The 22466-nt window shown below is 36.1% G+C and overlaps 1 protein-coding gene across 1 annotated transcript in view; it reads left to right on the top strand.

The window, feature by feature from the left end:
• The window catches only part of CNTN1 (contactin 1), a 190662-nt gene that overhangs the window by 144580 nt on the left and 23616 nt on the right, over positions 1-22466 (top strand). Inside the window, exon 15 of the mRNA XM_007937988.2 lies at positions 1347-1496. Coding sequence (XP_007936179.2) covers positions 1347-1496 — 150 coding nt within the window. The remainder of the gene's footprint in view (positions 1-1346; positions 1497-22466) is intronic.

Raw genomic sequence — 22466 nt, 5'->3', positions numbered from 1 at the left:
AGCTCCCAGGCATTTTCTAGGAGGCTCAAAATCACTGATAAAGATCCAGTGAGGAAGAGAGCCACCTTACCCAAAGTCATAACAACCAGCTGCATTTTTCTCTTCTCTTTTGCCCTTCACGTACCAAAACTTTGCTTTCCCTCTTCCAGTTACCTTAAAAAAAATCCTCATATATATGAGCATATAAATGAGCAAAGGTAAACAAGTTCTGATTTAGGGAGCAGGGGAGGAGAGGAAGAGGTGGAAATAAAGAGGCAGAATTAAAACCCAAGGGAAGACCAGGCAAACTTTTCATCAGAAAGTCAAAAATACCTATCAAATCTATAGAACAAGTCCAGAACAGAAAAAGAATATAGATGGTAAAATTAGCATCCAGGAAAGTTAAAATCTGGGTAGGGTAAGGCATGGGACACTCTGAAACAAAGAAGAATTTATTCAAAAGTAGAAACTGGATGCTACAATAAGAATACTTGGCATTTATTGTGGTGATAACTGTAAGATCTTAAAGACCTACGTATTCATGGTCTGCATTACTAGACACAAATTCCCTAAATAATAATATAATGAGTCAGAGACAAGTATAAGGGAACAAGTTTTCCAAGTAAATGGTGTACAAGTATTTACATGCATACACATGTGTAGATTGTTAAAAAAACACATGTAGAAATATTTTAAGAGAACATAAAAAACGTGATGTATAGACCTGCCTTTGTGGTATGTTTTATCATATATCAATTAAAGCTAACTAGGATCATATCCTGTCCATAAGGTATAATCATCCCATTAGTATCTATTAGCATGCATTCTGGAGAGTACATAATAAATCTTAATTAATGATTATAACATTTACTATCACTGCTCCAAGTGATTGCACTATAAATCTGCAAAGCCAACAACAAAATAAATATAAATATATAGCTAACCTAGTAAAGAATCATCCCTTACCCACAGACTACTAAGAGTGGCAGAGTGTGGAATTTCTACTGCCCCAATTGTACCCTTGCCTCAGGCAATCTCTCTAGAGTCCATCTCTAGAATATAACCCATTGTTATATTAAGGAGTAGTTTAAGGACTAGCAGCATAGGGTTGACCTGGGAGTTTTTTAGAAGTGTGGAATCTCATTCACCACACTTACTGAATAGGTCATTCATATGTGTATCATTCTCCTACTTTATTATTTACTTATGACCTTTCCTCTCATTTTCTCACTCCTAATATATTTTTTTTTAATTCCAACTCTGTGTAATATATACCATTTCCTCAAAAAAAGGCAAAATAAAAATTGGAAATTATAAATGTGATAAATTAGTCAATTGATATTCTGTTTGATCTTTATTTTATTTAGATCCTCCAATTATTGAAGGAAATATGGAGGCAGCAAGAGCAGTGGATTTAATCCCATGGATGGAGTATGAGTTTCGTGTGGTAGCAACCAATACTTTGGGTATAGGAGAGCCCAGTATACCATCAAACAAAATTAAAACAGATGGAGCCGGTACGTAAAAGAAATGTTTTAGTTTTAAAAGGTTTATAATTGCAGTGCCTTTCCATACATAGTTGAAGGCAATAGGTAGTGTCTAATGTGTTGAAGTGATTCATCCAAAAAATACGGGGTGTGTGTGTGTGTGTATGTATGTATATATTTCACATGTGTGTATTCTATATCAACACAGAAAAAAAATCATAAAAAGAAGCATGAAGACTAATCCCACGTAGTTAAAGTACAGGAGTAGGCAAATAAAAATCACTGCATATTCTATAGAGATCATTTAACGCAGTTAGTGTTTAGAATATAAATTTAAGGTAAATTCTGAATCTTAATCGGGCAGATTTTTTATTAAACAGGTTCTATGATACATAATGTTTACACTTTTGAGTATAGGATTCTTCATTCATCTCTCAAAAGACATTTATAACTGAATGTGCATATGGATCAAGGATGTGGACAGTGAGGGTGAGGTGTTCAGGGAGTGAAAAGAATGCAATGAGGACTTCTCAAATATCAAATCTCTGTCACTTGGGGAATCAGCATGTTCAAGAAATAGTGATGATATATGCTCTGTGTGTGTGTGTGTGAGTGAGTGAGTGATTTGGGTGGAAATTTACAAAGCAGATTCATTTTACTCTCTCAACGGTTTATGCATGTTTGGTTTCATGGCCCTGATTACAATCCCAACAATAAAAATCTCTCTGCCCATCCCCCCCAGTGACAACCCTTTCCCTATGTCTTTATCATATCTAAATTCCTGTCTGTCAAGCTTTCACTCTATGCAAATGCTGCCCTTCTGATGTATCACAGTTGATTGGTCTAAAGGGTACATCTCCCTAGGGGAGGTGGGTGCACCTCCTTGGGGAAGGTGTTCTGCTTGTAGGCCTTCCTTCAGTTTGTCTGAGAGCTAATCCATGGAAGTGAGTCCAGTTCCAGGCCCACAGGGTAATCTGGGGCCATAGTCTCGGGGATTCTACCAGTCTCTGTCCAAATTCTGGTCAGTTGTGTGTTTTTGAATTTTATTACACATTTTTCCTCCCACTCTATCCAGGATCTCCAATTTTGATCCCTTTCCCAGTGGTTGACATTGATAGTCAGGCACCATCTAGTTTTTTTGGTCTTAGGGTTGTGAAAGCTGAGGTTCCTGTGATCCATCATACACTTGGACAAATTGCTTCTGTATTAATTTGATTTTCTTCACTCTTCTTTGCTCTAGATGAGGGGAGACCAATAACTGCATCTTGGATGATTGATTAAAGGCTTTTAAGACCCCAGTAGCTATTCACAAAGTAGGATGTAGAACAGGAGTTTTATGTACTTTGTTGTGACAGTTGAGCTTGATGTTCCCAGAAACCATGGTCCTGAGCCCACAGGCCTGGTGACTCAGTCTCTCAAGGTGCTTGGTTGTCACTGAGAAGCTACTCCAACTTTGTCCCCTGTTACTTCTTTAATATATATATTTTTTTCTGGTAGCATAGTGGCTAAGGCACTTGACTGCTAACCAAAAGGTTGGCAGTTCAAACCCACCAGCCACACTCCTTGGAAGGAAGATGGGGCAATCTACTTCCATAGTGATACTGCCTCGGAAACCCAAGGAGGGGTCGCTATGAGTCGGGTCCGACTCGACGGCACATAACAACAACATAACAACAATATTGTTTTATTATTTTTTTTTAAATTTCAGCTCTGTGTAATATATACCATTTTCTCCAAAAAAAGCAAAATAAGAATTGGAAATTATAAATGTGATAAATTAGTCAATTAACACTCTGTTTGATCTTTATTTTATTTTTATATAAAAATATTTTTGTAGCACAAATACACATGGAAGAATATCGTCAACTAAATCCATCTATGTATGATTGTGAGTATATTCCTGTTCATCCACCCACACCTGATCTCACCTATCTATTTACCCATAAACTAGTGTTTGTTACTGGTAATGCAGTATTGTGTATGTAATAGTATTTGCCTCTGTTGTCTATATCTTTTGTGCATGTTTCTGTGTTCTCCTTTTCCCTATTGTTACTGTGTTGGTCATACACTTTGGTTATATTATTTTTTCCTTCCCCCAAATCAATACATGACTCTTAACTAGTCAGAAAATTTCCCCTCCCATTCCCTTTCATCCCTGGTAACCAGCAAAGTAAATTTCCTTCCCTGTGTAAACCTTTCTTGACTTTTTATAATAATAGACTCATAATCTGTTTGTCCTTCTGCAGTTGACTTATTTCACTCATCATAATGTCCTCCAAATTCATCCCTGTTATGAGGTGATAGGGAGCTTTGGTGGCGTGGTGCCTAAGGCATGGGGTGATTCGTGGATTCTTCATTATTCTTTAATATTGCATAGTGTTCCATTGGGTGAATGTACCGTAGTTTGGTTATCCATTCATCTCTTGATGGACACTTAGGTTGTTGCCATCTCTTTGCTGTAATGAACTGTGCTATGATGAACATGGGTGTGCATGTGTCTATTCTTGTCCTGGATCTCACCTCTTTAGGGTATGCTTCTAGTGGTGGAATTGCTAGATCAAATGGTATTTCTATTTCCAACTTTTTAAGGAAACACCATACCATTTTCCACAGTGACTATACCATTTTACAGTCTCACCAGCAGTGTAGGAGAGTTCCAGTCTCTCAACACCCTTACTACTTGACTGCTAACCAGAAGGCTGGTGGTTCAAACCCACCAGCCACTCCTCGGAACGAAGGTTGGGCAATCTACTTCTGTAGTGATACCGTCTTGGAAACCCAAGGAGGGGTCGCTATGAGTCCGGGCCGACTTGACGGCAAATAACAACAACAACAATGGCTAATGATCATGAATATTTCCTCATGTGTTCGTAGGCTGCCTGTATATCTTCTTCAGCAAAGTGTCTGTTCATGTCCCTTGCCCATTTTTTAATTGAATTGTTTGTCCTTTTGATGTTGAGGTGTTAAAGTTTTCTATAAATTTTAGAGATAAATCCCTTGTCAGATATTTCATAGCCAAATATTTTTCCCAAATATTTTTTCTCTTTTTACTCCTTTGGAGAAGTTTTTCAACATACATAAGAATTTAATTATTGAAAGGTCTCAGTCATCTAGTTTCTCTTCTGCTGCTTGTGCATTTGGGTTATGCCATAAATTAGGGCCCATAGGTTTGCCCTTATTTTATGTTTGATGAATTTTATGGTTTTGTGTTTTACATTTAAGTCTTTGATCCATCTTGAGTTCATTTTTGTATATGATGTGAGGTAAGGATCTTGTTTCATTTTTCTGAAAATGGATATTCAGTTTTGTCAGCAGCATTTGTTAAAGAGACTCTCTCTCCCCCATTTAATGGGTTTTGGCCCATTGTCAAAGATCAGCTGTCTGTAGATGGATGGGTCTATTTCTGGAGTCTCAATTCTGTTCCTCTGGTCTATTTTTCTATCATTATACCAACACCATGCTGTTTTCATTACTGTGACTGTATAGTAGGTTTCGAAATCAGGGAGTGTGAGACCTCTTACTTTGTTTTTCTTCTTCAGCAGTGTTTTGCTTATCCATGGTCTCTTTTCTTTCCATATGAAGTTAAACCAAAAACACCAAACTCACTGCCATTGAGTCAGTTCCAACTCATAGCAACCCCTCCTTGGGTTTCCAAGACAGTATCTCTATGGAAGTAGATTGCCCAGTCTTCCTTCTGAGGATGGGCTGATGGCTTTGAACACCAGTCTTCTGGTTAGCAGTCAAATGCTTAGGCACTACACCACCATAGTTTGTCCATGTCCTTAAAGAATGCTGATGGAATCTGGATCAGGATTGCATTGAATGCATAGATTGCTTTGAGTAGAATTTGAGTATTATTGGCATTTTCATAATATTCAGTCTTCCAGTCCATGAATATGGCATGTATTTCCATTTATGTAGGCCTCTTGTAGTAGTGTTTTCTTTGTATAGGTCTTTTATATCTCTCATAAGATTTATTCCTGAGTATTTTACCTTTTTGGTAGCTATTGTAAATGGTAAATGGTAGGAGTTCTGTTAGTGTAGTGCCTAAGGCACTTGACTGCTAACCAGAAGGCTGGTGGTTCAAATCCACCGGCCACTACTTGGAAGGATGATGGGGCAATCTACTTCCATAGTGATACTGCCTCAGAAACCCAAGGAGGGGTCACTATGAGTCGGGTCCAACTCGACGGCACATAAAAACAACAGCAACATTTCTAAATGGTTTTATTCTCCTTATTTCCTTTTCAGAGATCTCTTTGTTGATGTAGAGGAATCCAACTGATTTTTGTATGTTGATCTTGTATCCTGCCACTTTGCTCAACCTTTCTATTAGTTCCAGTAGTTTTCTTGCTGAGTCTCTCAGGTTTCTATGTGTAGGATCATGTCATCTGCAAATAGAGATAGCTTTACTTCTTCTTTGCCAATTTGAATACCTTTTATTTCTCATTCTTGCCTCATTGCCCTGGCTAGATCTTTCAATACAATGTTACACAGAAGTAGCAAGAAAGGACATCCTTGTCTGAATCATATTTGCAAGTAGAATGAATGCTTTGAGTCTTTCTCCATTGAAAATAATGTTGGCTATTGGTTTTGCTTATATGCCCTTCATTATGTTGAGAAATTTTCCTTGTATTCCTGTTTTGCTGAGACTTTTGATCAGGAATCAGTGTTTGATTTTATCAACTGCCTTTTCTCCATCAATTGATATATGATCATGTGGTTCTTTTCCTTTATTTTATTTATGTAATGGATTACATTGATTGTTTTTCTGATGTTGAACCATCCTTGCATATTGCATACCTGGTATGAATCCCACTTGGTCATGGTATGTATGTATGTATATGTATATATATATATATGTATATATGTATATATATGTGTGTGTGTGCATATATATACATATATATATATATATATATATATAAATATATATATACATATACATATATATTGATATGATGTTGGATTCTGTTAGCTAGAATTTTGTTGAAGATTTTTACCACTATATTCATGAGGGATATTGGTCTGTAGTTTTCCTTTTTAGTGGTGTCTCTACCTGGTTTTGGTATCAGGGTAATGCTTGCTTCATAGAATGAATTTGGGAGTATTCCATCATTGTCTATGTTCTGGAATAATTTCATAAGTATTGGTATCAACTCTTCTCTGAACATTTGATAGAATTCTCCAGTGATGCCATCTAGCCCAGGATTTTTTTTGTGGGGAGTTTTTTTTTTTTCCAATGACATGCTCAATTTCTTAATTTGTTATAGGTCTGTTTAACTATTCTATCTCAGTCTGTGTTAGTTTAGGTAAGTCTTGTGTTTCTAGAAATTTGACCCTCTCTTCTAGGTTTTCGAATTTGTTGAAGCACACTTCTGTTATTCAGTTATTATCTTTTTTATTTCAATTGGTTTTGTTGTGATGTTGCCCTTTTCATTTATTATCATGATATTTGCATCTTCTTTTTCTTTTCCTTTCTTAAATTTGCCAGTGTTTTGTTGGGTTTGTTAATCTTTTTGAAGATTTTTTCTCTATATATATATGTTTTGTTTTCTGCTTCATTTATTTGACCTTCATTATTTCCTTTCTTCTGGATACTGTAGGTTTCATTTGTTGCTCTTTTTCCAATTGTTGGAGTTGTTGAATTAACGGGTTCATTTTGATTCTTCTTTTTTGATATGTTCATTTATTGCTATAAATTGACCTCTTTGTACTTGTTCTCATTACCTAGTGTCACTCTAATAAGAATATACCACAAATAGGATGGCCTTAACAAACAGGAGCTATAAGTCCAAGTTCAAAGGGCCAGGCTCTAGGAGCTGGGTGAAAGCCCCTTGACCTTGGATTTCAGCTCTGCCTCTTGCTCCCAGTCTACTGAAGCTAGAGACATCTCTTCATTTAAACAGCTACTGGCTGCTGAAGCTAACACACCCAAGGTCAACAAATAAAATGGCACAGTCCCTGTGTTACCAAACCACACAGCAGGCCATTAATTCAAGTCCATTGTAAGTCCCAAGGTTAGAAGAGCATGCCAGGCTGCTGAACAATGACACAGCTACGTGAAGGGTCCAAGCATCCCATAAGCTAGAGACTATCCCCAAGGCTTCTCCTTATATATGGGAAGCAGACCATATCCCAAAGGCAGCTACTCAGCTGCTTGTGGTAGATCCCACTATGGAGTTGATTACCACTCTCATCATGTGGAATAACTACCAACAGCTGCCCAGCCACTCAACCAGGTCCAGCCAAGCTGACATACAAATTTAACTGCCACAGAACTGCTTTCATTGTGTCCTAAAGGTTTTAGTAAGTTGTATCCTCATTCTCATTTGTTTCTATGAAAATTTTATTTCTCACTTTATTTCTTCCATTACTCAGTAGTTCTTGAGCAGTGTATCATTCAGTTTCCATGTGTTTGATGTTTGTTCCTTTGTCTTCTTATTTTTGAGCTCTAATTATATAGCATTGTGATCTAAGAAGATACTTTGTAGTACTTTAATGTTTGTAAATTAATTTATGCTTATTTTGTGGCCTAACATATGGTCCATTCTGGAGAATGATCCGTGTGCACTGGAGAAGAATGTATATTGTTTTTTGTTGGATGGAGTGCTGTGTATATGTCTGTGAGGTCGAATTGGTTGGTTGTGTTGTTGACATCTTCTGTATCTTTGTTGAGTTTTTTTTCCTAATTGTTCTGTCCTTCCTCAAAAGTGGTGTGTTAAAGTTTCTTACTTCTATTGTAGAATTATCTACTTTTCCTTTCAATTCAGTTAATGTTTGCTTCGTGTATTCTGGAGCTTTTTCATTGGTGCATAGGTATTTATTATGGTAATATCTTCAATTGACCCTTTTAATATCATATAATGCTCTTCTTTGTCACTTAGCTGATATTTACCTTAAAGTCTATTTCAGCAGAAATTAATGTGCCACTCTTGCTCTTTTTTGGTTGTCATTAGCTTGATCTATTTTTTCCATCCCTTGATTTGTATTTTTATCTTTGTGTGTAAGGTGGGTCTTTTGTAGGGAGCATATTGATGAGTCTTCTTTTCTTATCCAAACTGCCACTCTCTTTCTCTTGACTGGTGCATTAGTCTTTTCACATTCAGTGAAATTAATGTTAGGTATGAATTTGTTACTGTCATTCTATTGTGCTTTTTGTTGTATTGGTGGTGGTTTCTTTCTCCTACATATTTTTCTGTGCTGAGTTAATTCTGTTAACAAGTATTTTTCTCTTTCCTTATCATTGGTGTTGTGTTTACTAAGCCTTTGTGATTTTTTTCTTTCTTAGTTTGGTTAGAAGGCTCGTTAAATTTCTTTGTAGTTACCCTGTAGTAATTTCTTATCTCCCTAAGTTTGGAACAGTCTGTCCTATATAGACATCGTGCTGACTTCTCCATTTGAAAGTTTTGTAATTATAATATTTATTCCCTCTATTTACTTTGTTAGTGTTGTTTAGGATTAACTGCTCTATTTCTCTATTTACATTTTTGTGTGAGCTTATTTTGAGATTCTTTTCCTGGATTGATTTCTAGGTAGTGGTATCAAATATCTTTATTTTAATTTGTTGTTTCCTGTTGTAGGTTTTCTGTTGGAAGGACTCCCTTTAGCATTTCCTATAGGATTGGTCTTGTTTTCACAAATTACCTTAATTTCTGTTTGTCTGGAATTGTCTTAATTTCACCCTTGTATTGGAGGGACCAAAGCAAAAACCAAATGCACTGCCGTCGAGTCAGATCCATTCATAGTGACCCCTCCTTGAGTTTCCAAGGTGGTATCACTACAGAAGTAGATTGCCCAACTTTCCTTCTGAAGAGTGGCTGTTGGGTTTGAACCTCCAGCCTTCTGGTTAGTGGTCAAATGCCTGAGGCATTATGCCACTAGAGCTCCTATTTGAGGGACAGTTTGGTTGAATATATAATTCTTGGTTGGCAATTCTTTTCCTTCAAGGTTATTTATATGCTATCCTATTGCCTTCTTGCCTGCAAAAGTTCTACTGAGAAATCACAGCTTAGTCTTACTGATTTTCTATTGTAGGTATCATTTTATTTTTCCTGACCTGCTCTCAAGATTCTTTCTTTGTCTTTGGTTTTGGAAAGTTTGCTTATATGTCTTGGTGACTTTTTCTTGGGATCTATCCTATAACGGGGTTCATTGAGCTTCTCAGATGGATATCTTTTCAGCTTTCATGATATAACCCAAAAACCAAATGCACTGCCATCGAGTCAGATCCAACTCATAGTGACCCCTCCTTGGGTGTCCAAGGCAGTATCACTACAGAAGTAGATGGTCCAACCATCCTTCCAAGGAGTGGCTTGTGGGTTTGAACCGCCAGCCTTCTGGTTAGCAGTCACATGCCTTAGGCACTACATCATGAGTTCTCCCTTGCATGATATAGGGTTAGTTTCCTGTTAGCAAGTCTTTGACAATTTTCTGTGATTTTTTTTTTTTTTTTTTTGGCTCCTCTTGTTCTGGAATTCCAATCAGGCACATGTTATTTCTTTTCATATCATCCCATATAACTCTTAGGTTTTCTTCATTTATCTTCATTATTTGTTCTAGTTTTTCCTCATACAAACTGGTGCCAAGGGATTTGTCTTCTAGCTGGGCAATGCACTCATCAGTCAGTTCAAGTCTACTCTTTTGTCCTTCCTACGTGTCATCTATCTGTAATTTTAGTGCTCATCTTCTGAATTTGTAATTGCCGTTTTTACATGATTTCTAATTATGTATTTATCTTGTTCTTTTGTTCTTGAATCATTTCCTGAATTCTTCAAGGCTATTGTTTGTCTTCTTCTTGTTTCTATTTATGGTTTCCTTGAGCTCTTGGAAGACTATGTGTGTGTGTATGTATGTGTGTGTGTGTATATATATAATTCCTTTTCAGATAGTTCTATTATTTGTTCTTCCTTGTGGATATTTCCTAATTCTTTTGTTTGAACACTTGTTTCTACTGTCTTGTCCTTTGTTGTTTTGTTGTTTGTTTGTTTGAATTAAAGTTATCTATTGTGTTTGAGACATTTTGAAGTTGTTCCCTTTATTTGTTGGTTATGTGCTGATTTGTTTCATCCCGGTTTTATGTTTTACTTTGTTTTAATATATCTAGAAGTATGGAACAGGTATATTTCTTTGGTTCTTAGCTTGGTTCTACTGGGTTACTCTCCAGCTTTCTTTGTGTTGGTGGAATAACTGGTGGGAATGTGGTGCAAGTCTCTGTTTTTCATGAAGAGAAGTTGCAGTTGGGATGAGCAGGTGTTCTTCATCTTTTGCTAATCCTATGGTGCAAGAGCTACTAGGAGTTGGTGCTATTCATGTCTTGGGTGAGGTGGTTGGTTTAGTAGATATTGCTGACTAGTGGAGAGTTAACATGTTCTTCCCTATTGGATGAAGCAGGAAAAAAAAATTACCTAGGAGAAGAAGGAGAGATGAAAAATAAAATAAAAGAAGAAGATAAGAAATAGGGAAAAAGGAAAAAGAATATGTATATAAAAAGAGAAAAAATAAAAGCAGGAGATAAGATGGATTAAGGTTTGGTAAAAACAAAACAAGGGGAAGAGAAGGGGCAGAGGGGTAGATTATCAGATAGAAAAGAAGAAAAATTGGGAAAAAAGAAAATGTAAAACTGAAGGGAGAATAAGGTAATTGAGGAAGGATTTTTCTAGTTATGGTCAGCCAGTGGTACTGGGAGCAGGCGGTTGTGGCAGAATCTGCTCATTGACTGTAGTGCGCACCTGTGTGGGAGAAAAGAGATTGGTGCAAGAAGTGGACCTCTGGGAGAGAGGCCTAAAGTTTGTGTTTTGTTCTAAGTGTTAGATCTGCCAGTGATGCAAGCATGGAAGGAAGACAGCTGCAGCTCTTGGGTCTGTTTGGAGCAGTTTGCTGCAAAGCCCTGCATTTCAAATCCACTGGCTGCCCTGCAAGGGAAAGGGCACCCCTCCTCTACAAAGATCCACAGGTCCCAATACCCTAGGAGGCAGTTCCAGCCAAAAGGGTTGTTCTGATAAGGAGTCAGAAGGGTTTTGGTTTATTTGGGGAGAGTTTTTCTTCCCTTTCCTTTACTCCTTCCCTTACCTCAAGACAGCTTTGGTGCATCTTGAAATTGTCCCAATCTGTCTACCCTGTGTCTTTAACTCCTGTGGGTTCCATGAAATTTCCCCCTTCCCCCTCCTTGACCTCCTTTGTGTTTGTAATGTCTTCTCTTCTGCCTACCTGGCTTTTTTTTTTTTTTCTTCCAGTCACTGATCTCAATCCCCTTCCCATCTTCACTCAATCTCACACTTCATCTTCTATTACTAGAAACACTGAAACTCACTGTGGTGGAGTTGAACATGACTTATAGTGATGCCTCTTTGGGTTTCCTAGGAAGTATCTCTATGGAAGTAGCTAATCTTTCTTCTGAGGAGTGGCTTGTGGGTTTGAACTGCAGCCTTCTGGTTAGCAGTCAAATGCCTTAGGCACCACACCGCCTTCCAGGCTCATTATTTGTATCTGTTTCGCTGAGTTTCTGTAGATATCTGTTGAAGGAGAGTTCTGGCGTGGGCTGTTAGTAGGATGCCATCTTAGCAAAACCATGATGATATATACTCTTAAATGCTCTTTTATCATAGTGTAAAATGCCCTTTAAAATGCATCTAAAAATGCCCTCTTATCATTGTGTAAAGGAGTTCTGGTCGGATAGTGGGTGAGACATTTGGCTGTTAACCATAAGGTCAGCAGTTCAAATCCACCAGCTGCTCCATGGTAGGAATATGAGGCAAACTACTTCTGTAAAGATCTATAGTCTTGGAAACACAATGGGTGTCGCTATGAGTGGGAATCAACTGATGGCAGTGAGTTTTGGGTTTTTATCATAGTTTAACCTTGACTTTTCTTCCAATTTAGATTCACATTTTTATGCTAAATACTAAATCCATTTACACAGCGTTTAATGCAATAAGTACTTCACTCTTCTTTTTCTTCTTCCTTTTCATTTTCAAGCAAAAACTATTTTCCTGATTCTAGTGAAAGTTCTTTTATTATTGCTTGTCCATCAAAAAGAAAATGTTTCTATAGGCTCTCTGAGTTACTGTATTTTGATTATGTTTGTTGTTGTTTGGTGCTGTCAAACAACAGTCAGTTCCAACTCATAGCAACCCTATGTACAGAAGAACAAAACAATGCCCAGTAGTGCACCGTCCTCACAATCCTTAGTATACTTGAGCCCATCATTGCAACCACTATGTCATTCCATCTGGTTGAGGGTCTTCCCCTTTTTCTCTGACTCTCCACTTTACCAAGCATGATATCCTTCTCCAGGAAATGGTCCCTTCTGACAATCTGACCAAAGTAGGTGAGATGAAATCTGGCCATTCTCGCTTCCGAGGAGCATTCTAGCTACACTTCCTCCAAGACAGATTAGTTTACTCTTCTGGCAGTCCATGATACTTTCAGCATTCTTTGCCAACACCACAACTCAAAAGGTTATTCATTGTCCAGCTTTCACATGTATATATGGTGATTGAAAATGCCATGGCTTGGGTTAGGTGCACTTTAATTTTCAAAGTGACATCTTTGCTCTTCAACACTTTAAAGATGTCTTTTACTGCAGATTTTCCCAGTGTAGTACAACATCTGATCTCTTGGCCCCTGCTTCCATGAGTCTTGATTATGGATCCAGCTAAAATGAAATCTTTGACAACAAACTTTTCTCCATTTATCATGATCCTGCTTATGGTCCTGTTGTGAGGATTTTTGTTTTATGTTGAAGTATAATTCTTACTGTGACTGTATTCTTTAATCGTCATCAATAAGTACTTCAAGTCATCTTCACTTTCAGCAAGCAAGGTTGTGTTGTATGCATATCGCAGGTTGTTAATGGGTCTTCTTCTAATACCAATGCCTCTTTCTTCTTCTAATAGCCCAGCTTCTCAGATTATTTGCTCAACATACAGATTGAATAAGTATGGTGAAAGAATACAACCCTGATTTTGTTTGGTTAGTTGTTTATTTTGTTTTCAAAATAAAATTGCAAAATAAACAACCACAGAAAAGCCAAGTGATTAAGTGGCTTTAGTAAACTTACTTCAATTAAAAAAAAAAAAAAATTATAGCTTACCTATCACTGATATAAACCTTACCTTCTTATTGAGTTTCATTAATTATCTATGATCTATTGACTAATACCTCTTACCTGAACACACAATTTTGAACTAAAAAATTGTTTAGGAGGAGGAAGGAAACTTTATTGGCATTAATGACATAATTATATAATTATATTACAAATAATATAACATTATCTCCAAAAAATGAAATAATTATGTTATGGTACAGACTCTGGTCATGTGGACAGAATTATCATATATTTCATCTTAGATTTTTTTTTCTCTCAATGTAGAATTGATTAAATACAACATGTTTTATGAACAAAAAAAAAGAATGTCAGAGAAAAAATATTCAATCTAATTATTTCATATCTGAATCTATATAGTTTATATAGTTCATGTCCAAATATAGTTTATATTTACTATCATATTCAGAAGAGTAAGGATAATTATTACTATATTCTCTTACCAATAGTTTGTATATAACTCTGAAAACTGACAATTTCAGTGTCTTCTTATCCTTAGAAATGCTTGGAAAATTGTTTCAAAGAGATATCAAACCTGTGTTGTTTGATAAGATTACTACTTTTATTTAAACAACTTTTAGGCATCACTTCTTACATTTTGTTTGCTTGAATGGTGTTTTGTTAAGGAGTCAATTATTTCTCCAGAGTGCTTACAAAATTACTTCCTTGAAGGCCTTCAAAACAAAAGAAAACAAAAATAAACCTATGAAGTAATAACAGTCTTATTCACATCAGGATATGGTCCTATAGTGACATAAAGAGATTTCATTCCTTTCATTTAAGAAAAAAAAATAATTTCTGTAGCTCAATCTATGTCAAATTAGTGACTTACCTATTATAAAAACTTGTTCTATAAATTTAAAACCTACAGTACACCACTTATATGTCAGTTTGTTGAACTGTGGTGGCTTACATGTTGCTGTGAGCCTGGAAGCTGTGCCACCAGTATTTCTTTTACCATCAATGAGTCACACATGGTCGATAGATGTCAACAGAGCTTCTAGACTAAGACAGAAGAAGAATGGAGCCATTCACTTCTGAAAAAAAAATGGCCACAGAAAATCTTGTGAATTGCAGTGAAACACTGAGGTATTACTGGAAAACTTTATAAATAGCAGTGAAATGTTGTCTGACATAGATGGAGTAAAACTTTTAGGACCTTCATTTGCTGATGGAGCACAACTCAAACTGGGAAGAAATAGCTGCAAATACTCATTAATAATCAAAACGGATTGTATTAAGTATGGATCTAGGAAAATTGAAATTGTCAAAGATGAAAGAACACATAAAGATCGATATTCTAGGCATTAGTGAGCTGAAATGGATGGATATTGGCTGTTTTGAACCATACAGCCATAGGGTCTATTACTCCGGGAATGACAAATTGATTCATTCATCATCAAAAACAGCATATCAAGATCTATCCTGAAGTACAGTGCTATCAGTGATAGGATAATATCCATATCCCTACAAGAAAGACAAGTTAATACTACTTTTATTCAAATTTATGTACCAACCACAAAAGCCAACAATGAAGAAATTAAAGATTTTTACCAATATTGTAGTCTGAAATTGACCAAACATGCAATCAAGATATATTGATAATTACTAATGATTGGAATGTAAAAGTTGGAAACAAAGAAGAAGTGATGATAATTGGAAAACAGCTTTGATGATAGAAATGTTACTGGAAATTGCATGATAGAATTTTGTAAGACCAACAACTTACTCATTGCAAAAACCTTTTTCAGTAACATAAGTAGCTGCTATACACATGGACCTCACAAGATGGAATACACAGTGAACAAATCAACTACAACTATGGAAAGGGACAATGGAGAGGCTCAATATCATCTGTCAAAACAAGGCCAGGACTTGACTTTAGAACAGACCATCAATTGCTCATGTGCAAGTTTGAGTTGAAACTGAAGAAAATTAAAACAAGTCCACAAGAGCCAAAGTACAACCTATTATATCCCACCTGAATATAGAGACCATCTGAAGAATAGATTTGATGCATTGCACACCAGTGATCAAAGGTCAGATGGGTTATGGTATGACATCAGGATCATCATACATGAAAAAAGCTCATTAAAAAGAGAGGAAAGGAAGAAAAGACCAAAATGGAAGTCAGAAGAGACTCTGAAACTTGTTCTTGAACGAGAGTAGCTAAATTGAATAGAAGATATGATGAAATAAATGAGCTACACAGAGGATTTCAAAGGGCAGGTCGAGAAGACAAAGGAAACTATTATAATGAAATGTGCAAAGACCTGGAGTTGGAAAATCAAAAGGGAAGAAGATGTTTGGCATTTTTCAAGCTGAGGGAACTGAAGAAAAATTCAAGCCAAAAATTGCAATATTGAAGGATTCTATGTTCAGTGATGCAGGAAGCATCCAAAGAAGATGGAAAAAGTATACAAGGTCATGGTACCAAAAAGAATTGGATGACATTTAACAATTTCAGGAGATAGCATACAATCAAGAAACAATGATATTGAAGGAAGAAGTCTAAGCTTCAGTGAATGCATTGGCAAAACGAGGCTCTGGAATTGACAGAATACCTACTGAGGTGTTTCAACACATGCATCCAGCTCTGCAAGTGCTTATTTGTTTACATCAAGAAATTTAGAAGACAACTACTTGGCCAACTGACTGGAAGAGATCTATAGTTGTGCCCATTCCAAAGAAAGGTGACCCAACAAAATGTGGAAATTATCAAACAATATCCTTAATATCACATGCAAGTAAAATTTTTCTTAAGAGAATTAAAAAATGATTGCAGCAGTATATTGACCAGAAACTGCAAGAAATTCAAGCTGGATTCTAAAGAAGATTTGCAGTGAGAGATATCATTGCTGATGCCAGATGGATCTTTGCTGAAAGCAAGGAATACCAGAAAGATGTTTACTTGTATTTTTTTGACTTTGCAAAGGTATTTGACTGTGTGGATCATAACAAATTATGGATAACATTGTGATGAATGGGAATTTCAGAACACTTAATTGTGCTCATGAGGAAACTATACAGAGAACAAGAGTTTGTTCAAATAGAACAAGAGGATACTGCATGGTTTAAAATCAGGAAAGGTGTGCATCAAGGTTGTATGCTTTCAGCATACTTATTAAATCCATATGCTGAGCAAATAATCCAAGAAACTGTACTATATGAATAAGAATGTGACACTGGGATTGAAGGAAGACTCATTAACAACCTGTGATATGTTTTACCACAATAAATGGAGAAAAGATTGAAGTTGTAAGGGATTTCATTTTACTTGGATCCACAATCAACACACATGGAAGCAACAGTCAAGAAATCAGTTGTATTGCACTGGGCAAATCTGCTGCAAAAGGTCATTTAAAGGTATTAAGAAGCAAAGACATGACACTGATGACTAAAGTGTGCCTAATTGAAGCCATGATATTTTCAATTTTCTCATGTGCATTTGAACACTGGACAATGAATAAGGAAGACCAAAGAAGAGTTGATATCTTTGAATTGTAGTGTTGGTGAAGAATACTGAAAATGCCATGGCCTGCCAGAAGAATGATCAAATCTGTCCTGGAAGAAGTGCAGGCAGAATGCTCCTCAGAAGGGAGAATGGCCAGACTTTGTCTCACCTCCTTTGGTCGTGGTGTCAAAAGGGACCATCCTTGAAGAAGTATATCATAATTGATAAAGTAGACAGTTAGCAAAAAAGGGGGAGACCCTCAATGAGATGGATTGATATAGTGGCTACCGATGGGCTCAAGCATCATTGGATTGTGGGATGATAGAGGACAGGGCAGTGTTTCCTTCTGTTGTACATAGGGTCACTATGAGTCAGAGCCAACTGGATGGCACCTAACTAAAATAAGAATATTTTGAATCCACTTGACAACAACTAACAACAACAGTAGGTGTTTTTAATGTTCATTGTGTTTAACAATTTTGTACAATGCTAGTATATATGTTATTCTGCCACCAGAAAATACTTTGGATCTTTTATTAATCAACTTTGATAACTACCAGCATCTGTACACTATATGTATGTGCAATATGTGTTGTCAGATACAATGGTAAACTCTTCAGTGTATTTCCTCACTTAATCCTTACAATTCAATGAAACTGATTTTAGTCTTTCTAATTTTACAGAAAAGAGCTCTGTGATGTAGTGGTTAAGGCATTTGGCTGCTAACCAAAAAGTCAGTGGTTTGAACCCACTAGCTACTCCATGGAACAAAGATGAGGCAGTCTGCTTCCGTAAAGATTTACAACCTTGGAAACCCAAGGGGATCTAATCAAATCCATGGCAGTGAGAGAAAGAGAAAATTTTACAGATGAGGAAGTTAAGATAACACAAAGCTATTGAGTGGTAGATGTGGAATTAAATCCAGGCTTTTCTACTTCTAAAGATTTTGCTCCTAAACCATTTTCTAGGAAGGCAGTGGAGCTCCAGGAATCTTGATAACATTATTTAATAGGTCTGTTTTCTGGGGCACACTACTTAACCTCTTTGAGTCTCAATTTTCTCTTCTCTAAATGGGGGAGCACTGGTGTGTCATGTGTAAGGCATTTGACTGCTAACCAGAAGGCTGGTTAATCAAACCCACCAGCCACTCCTCGGAAGGAAGATTGGGCTATATCTACTTTTGCAGTGATACTGCCTCAGAAACCCAAGGAGGGGTTGCTATGAGTTGGATCCGACTCAATGGCAAGGAGTTTGGTTTTGGAGTTTTAAATGGGAATTATTTATTTCATGGATTGTTTTTATGATTAAAAATGTATAAAGAGAACAGCAATGTATGGTGCATGGTGCTACATGATATTATTTATTTATTATGCTATTACTGCTCAGTTTAAAGTTTAATATGCTTATAATAACATATTTTATCCTCTAATTGATCATCTAGTTTTGGCAATAATTTTTATTTTGTGTAAGAATAATAGAGGAAAGATCATATAATTTCATGTAATTTTTAATCATTTTATATATTTTATCTAATGAAATTAAAAACTTCTTTTTTTACTTTTCACCCTTATTTTTTTTTTAAATAATGAATATGTATAAAATTGGTCCTTTACATTTTTCATCCTTACAGGAAAATAAAAATACTTTCTAAAAAAGGGGTATGTTTGTCTTGACATGCACCATAATACCAACCCTCGATGGGACACCAGCATGTGTTATGTGGGATAAAGGTTGATTCTGTTTGATGGAATAGTTGGTTCTGTGCCTCATTATGCTGATTGAAAGACATGACATTATCCAATGCAGCACATGCCCTTATCTGTCCAATTACTTAATGTTAAGATCTCAGTGCCATTTGGGTGTATTCTTAGGATTTAGACAAGTGCATTATAAAACAGATGCTCCTAAATGAAGAATTAGATGATGAGTTTGTAACCATTTAATTTTGACTGTAAGAAGGAGATAACAAAAGCATTTTTGGAAGTAATATGTCAATGTAAGGCATACCCCCGTAGCTAATAGCTTGGAATGGGTGCAGTTGATATCCTAAAACAGTACATTCAGGTTTGTTTTGACAATACTTTCAGGATTTATTTGCCAGCTAGACTAAGAAAGAAATGAGGAAAAATAAAACCAGAAGCAACAATTTCATTTTATGCATAAAGTCTTAACTTCATCTCTAAATGGGATGGCTAATAAAGCTATTTTGCTGTTTCAGTGTAATATATTTAGTTTTTTTTCCATGTGTTTGATAAAGGGTAAGAATTGTTGTTCTTATTAGCTCCCACTCTTAGTGACCCTATACACAACAGATCAAAACACTGCCCAGTCCTGCACTATTGTCATAATCATTGGAATGCTTAACCCCACTGTTGAAGCCACTGTGTCAACCTATCTAATTGAGGATCTTCTCTTTTTTCACTGACCTTCTGTGTTACCAAGCATGATATCCTTCTCCAGGGAGTGATCCCTTCTGATAACATGACTGAAATATGTGAGACCAAGTCTGGCCATTCTCGCTTCTAAGGAGCATCCCAGCTGCACTGCACAAATTAGGTAGATTTGTTCATTCTTCTGGCAGTCCATGGCACTTTTGGTATTCTTCACCAACACCACCATTCAAAGGCATCAATTTTTCTTCAGTCTTCCTTATTCGTTGTCCAGCTTTCACATGAATATGAGGCTATTGAAAATATCGTGGCTGGTTCAGGCACACCTTTATCTTTAAAATGGCATCTTTGTTCTTTGACACCTTAAAGAGGTCTATTGCAGCAGATTTACCTAGTGCATTATGGCTTTTCATCTCCTGAACTGCTGCTTCTATGGGCATTGATTGTGGAACGAAATGAAAAGAAATGCTTGATAACTTCAATTTTTTTCTCCATGCACTGTGATGCTGCTTATTGGTCCAGTAATTTCATATCACCTTTAGAGCCTTAATTTCATGTCTAATAAAGCTATTCTGGTTCTTCATTTTTTTTTTTCTCTATGTGTTTGATGAAGGGTAAGAATAGGCACTAAGAAAATATTCTGGCACCTAACAACAACATTGTTCTGCTAAGCTACATTAACTGTTGCCATTAGTAATAAAATAGAGAAATATTTTTTGAACTATGCAAAGAGTATGGGTTATTACACCATCAGAAGGCCTGGGCAAATGTTGCAGTTTCTCTACCCACAAACTGGGTAAAATAAACAAGTTAACTAACTTCTATAGTGCCCATTTTCTTTTCCTTTAAAATAAAGATAGCACGACTTCAATATACTTCAAAGTGCTGTTCTGAGCATACATTTAGGTGAACTACACAAAAATTATTTCTAAATCCTAGATAAATCTATTATCAAGCCTGGAGTCTTTATTCATTCAATCAATGAGCAAACTTTTACAAAGTTAGTATACTTAATACATTGACTAAAAACTGATTTTCATTTAATTAATTTCTATTACCAAAGGAAGCTTCTTTCATACTAGGATCAGATCCTATTCACTGTGCTTAACAAAGTTGGTGCTCAAAAATTATTTATAGAAGAAAATAGGAAGAAGAAGGAGGTTAAGATGGTGGTTCTGGCAATTAGAAGTTCAGAGAGAAAGATACAAAAAAAGAGTGATCAAAGTGGCAATGGAATTTATATCATATGATTTAGAATGTTTTGCTTGAGTTTGACAAAATAGACATATACATTAGGTATTTTAGCTTTTTATTTTACTGAGAGATAAATTAGGAAGTGTCCATCTTTTTACTGAATTAAAAAAAGTAAGGCCTAATTGGGTTGAGTCCTTCAATATAAATTTTACTGTGTATTATGGTTATTTCATTTTGCAGCATTCTTTTCTGCCCATGCAAACTGTTTTCCCCCGCTGACTTGTTTTTATATTATCACCGCATTAAGCAATTAACAAACCTTCTCTGCTTCCACATGTTTGAATTTCCCATTAGATAACACAGCCTAGCATAATAAACAGTTATTGCAATTTCTAACTAATGGGACCCTAAGGCATTAATATTTTTTGTAAACTATCTTGGATTCAGTGTCTTGTTTACATCCTATAGGAATGTATAACATGGTAAGTTCTTCAGCAGCTTTAGCAATCTGCTCCACCATCAGACAAAAGATCAGGAGTTACAAAGTTCCACTCTCATTCAAAATATTATAGTTTATTATCAGCTCTTTAGAATTACATATTTACTGTATTTTTATGCAAACAATGTGCACATGATACTTTTTTCAACCTGCACAACCCTTGTGTGTTATTTTCTTTTTTTTTTTTACATGCTGCTGACTTCAATTTCAATTTCTCTTTCTGTCCAATGGATTTAAAATACTGAGATAAAACTAAGGAGCTCTGATGGCACTGTGGTTATGGTATTGGGCTGCTAACCAAAAGGTTCTAACAGCCACTCTGCAGGAGAAAGACAAGGCAGTCTGCTTCAACAAAGATTTACAGCCTTGGAAACCCTGTGGGGGCTGCTCTGAGTTAGAGTTGACTTGATGGCAGTAGGGGTAGGGGATAAAACTGATTTTGTAGACACTTTACTTAAGGTAGATATTTTCCTAAGTACAACCAATGGTGAACTGATGGGCTTGTGATGGAAATGGAATACCATGTTGAAACCAAAGAGTGTGAATGCACAGAGTTCTGTTGCTTGTTTCTTCTGCCCCTGAAATGACTTTGAGTTTAAAGTTGGCAGTATAGGACTTGTGTTTAATTCCTGACATGATTCTAAAGGCTTCTAAGACTTAGATTTATAAACTGAAAGCATGTGCAAGATGTAATTGATAACTGGCTGGTTGTAGTAAAGAGATAATAAAATTCAAATGTGATGTATACAAGAAGCAAGGGTCTTTTTATAGCTCACAAGCATATGACTAAGGTGACTCATGATCATTGATTGAGGACATTGGCACTAATAGGACATAATTAGACTATGAAATAAGCAGACTTAACATAGGTTAATGGTTGCCTTAAGATGATCTGGTAAGTTTTTTCATTCAACTGTTGAGCCAGGAGTAACAATGTATCAGTTTTGCTTTGTTTAGTTCTCTAATTAAAAGCCAATGTTGGAAGATGATTGTGATGACTATGTGAGTGCAGATTGAAACTAGATTCCTATTGATAGCTACATGGTGCCATTGCTGCTAGTGCAGGATTCACTTTATTTATGTTTCCAGTTGATAGCACATGATTCATGGACAGGCTTCAGTAGGTTCAAAGTTCCAATTGATGACTGAAACACAATTGAGATATAATTATCAACCAAATTAATAGAAACAGATACACAGTTTCAATTGTTTATTTTCCACTTACCAGGGTACTACCAAACTCAGTTCATGATTTCTTGACCATAGTTTATCACTTTACTTACTCTACAAATATTATCAAAAGTAACATTTCCAGATACTTGAATGAGGGTGAATGAAGCCAAAATTTACTTCTGGA

This window comes from Orycteropus afer, unplaced genomic scaffold (genome assembly GCF_000298275.1).
Source record: "Orycteropus afer afer isolate SDZICR_OR568_19922 unplaced genomic scaffold, OryAfe1.0 scaffold00045, whole genome shotgun sequence".
NCBI classification, from domain to species: domain Eukaryota; kingdom Metazoa; phylum Chordata; class Mammalia; order Tubulidentata; family Orycteropodidae; genus Orycteropus; species Orycteropus afer.
The sequence above is the reverse complement of the archived record's forward strand: the minus strand, read 5'-3'. Positions and strand labels throughout refer to the sequence as shown.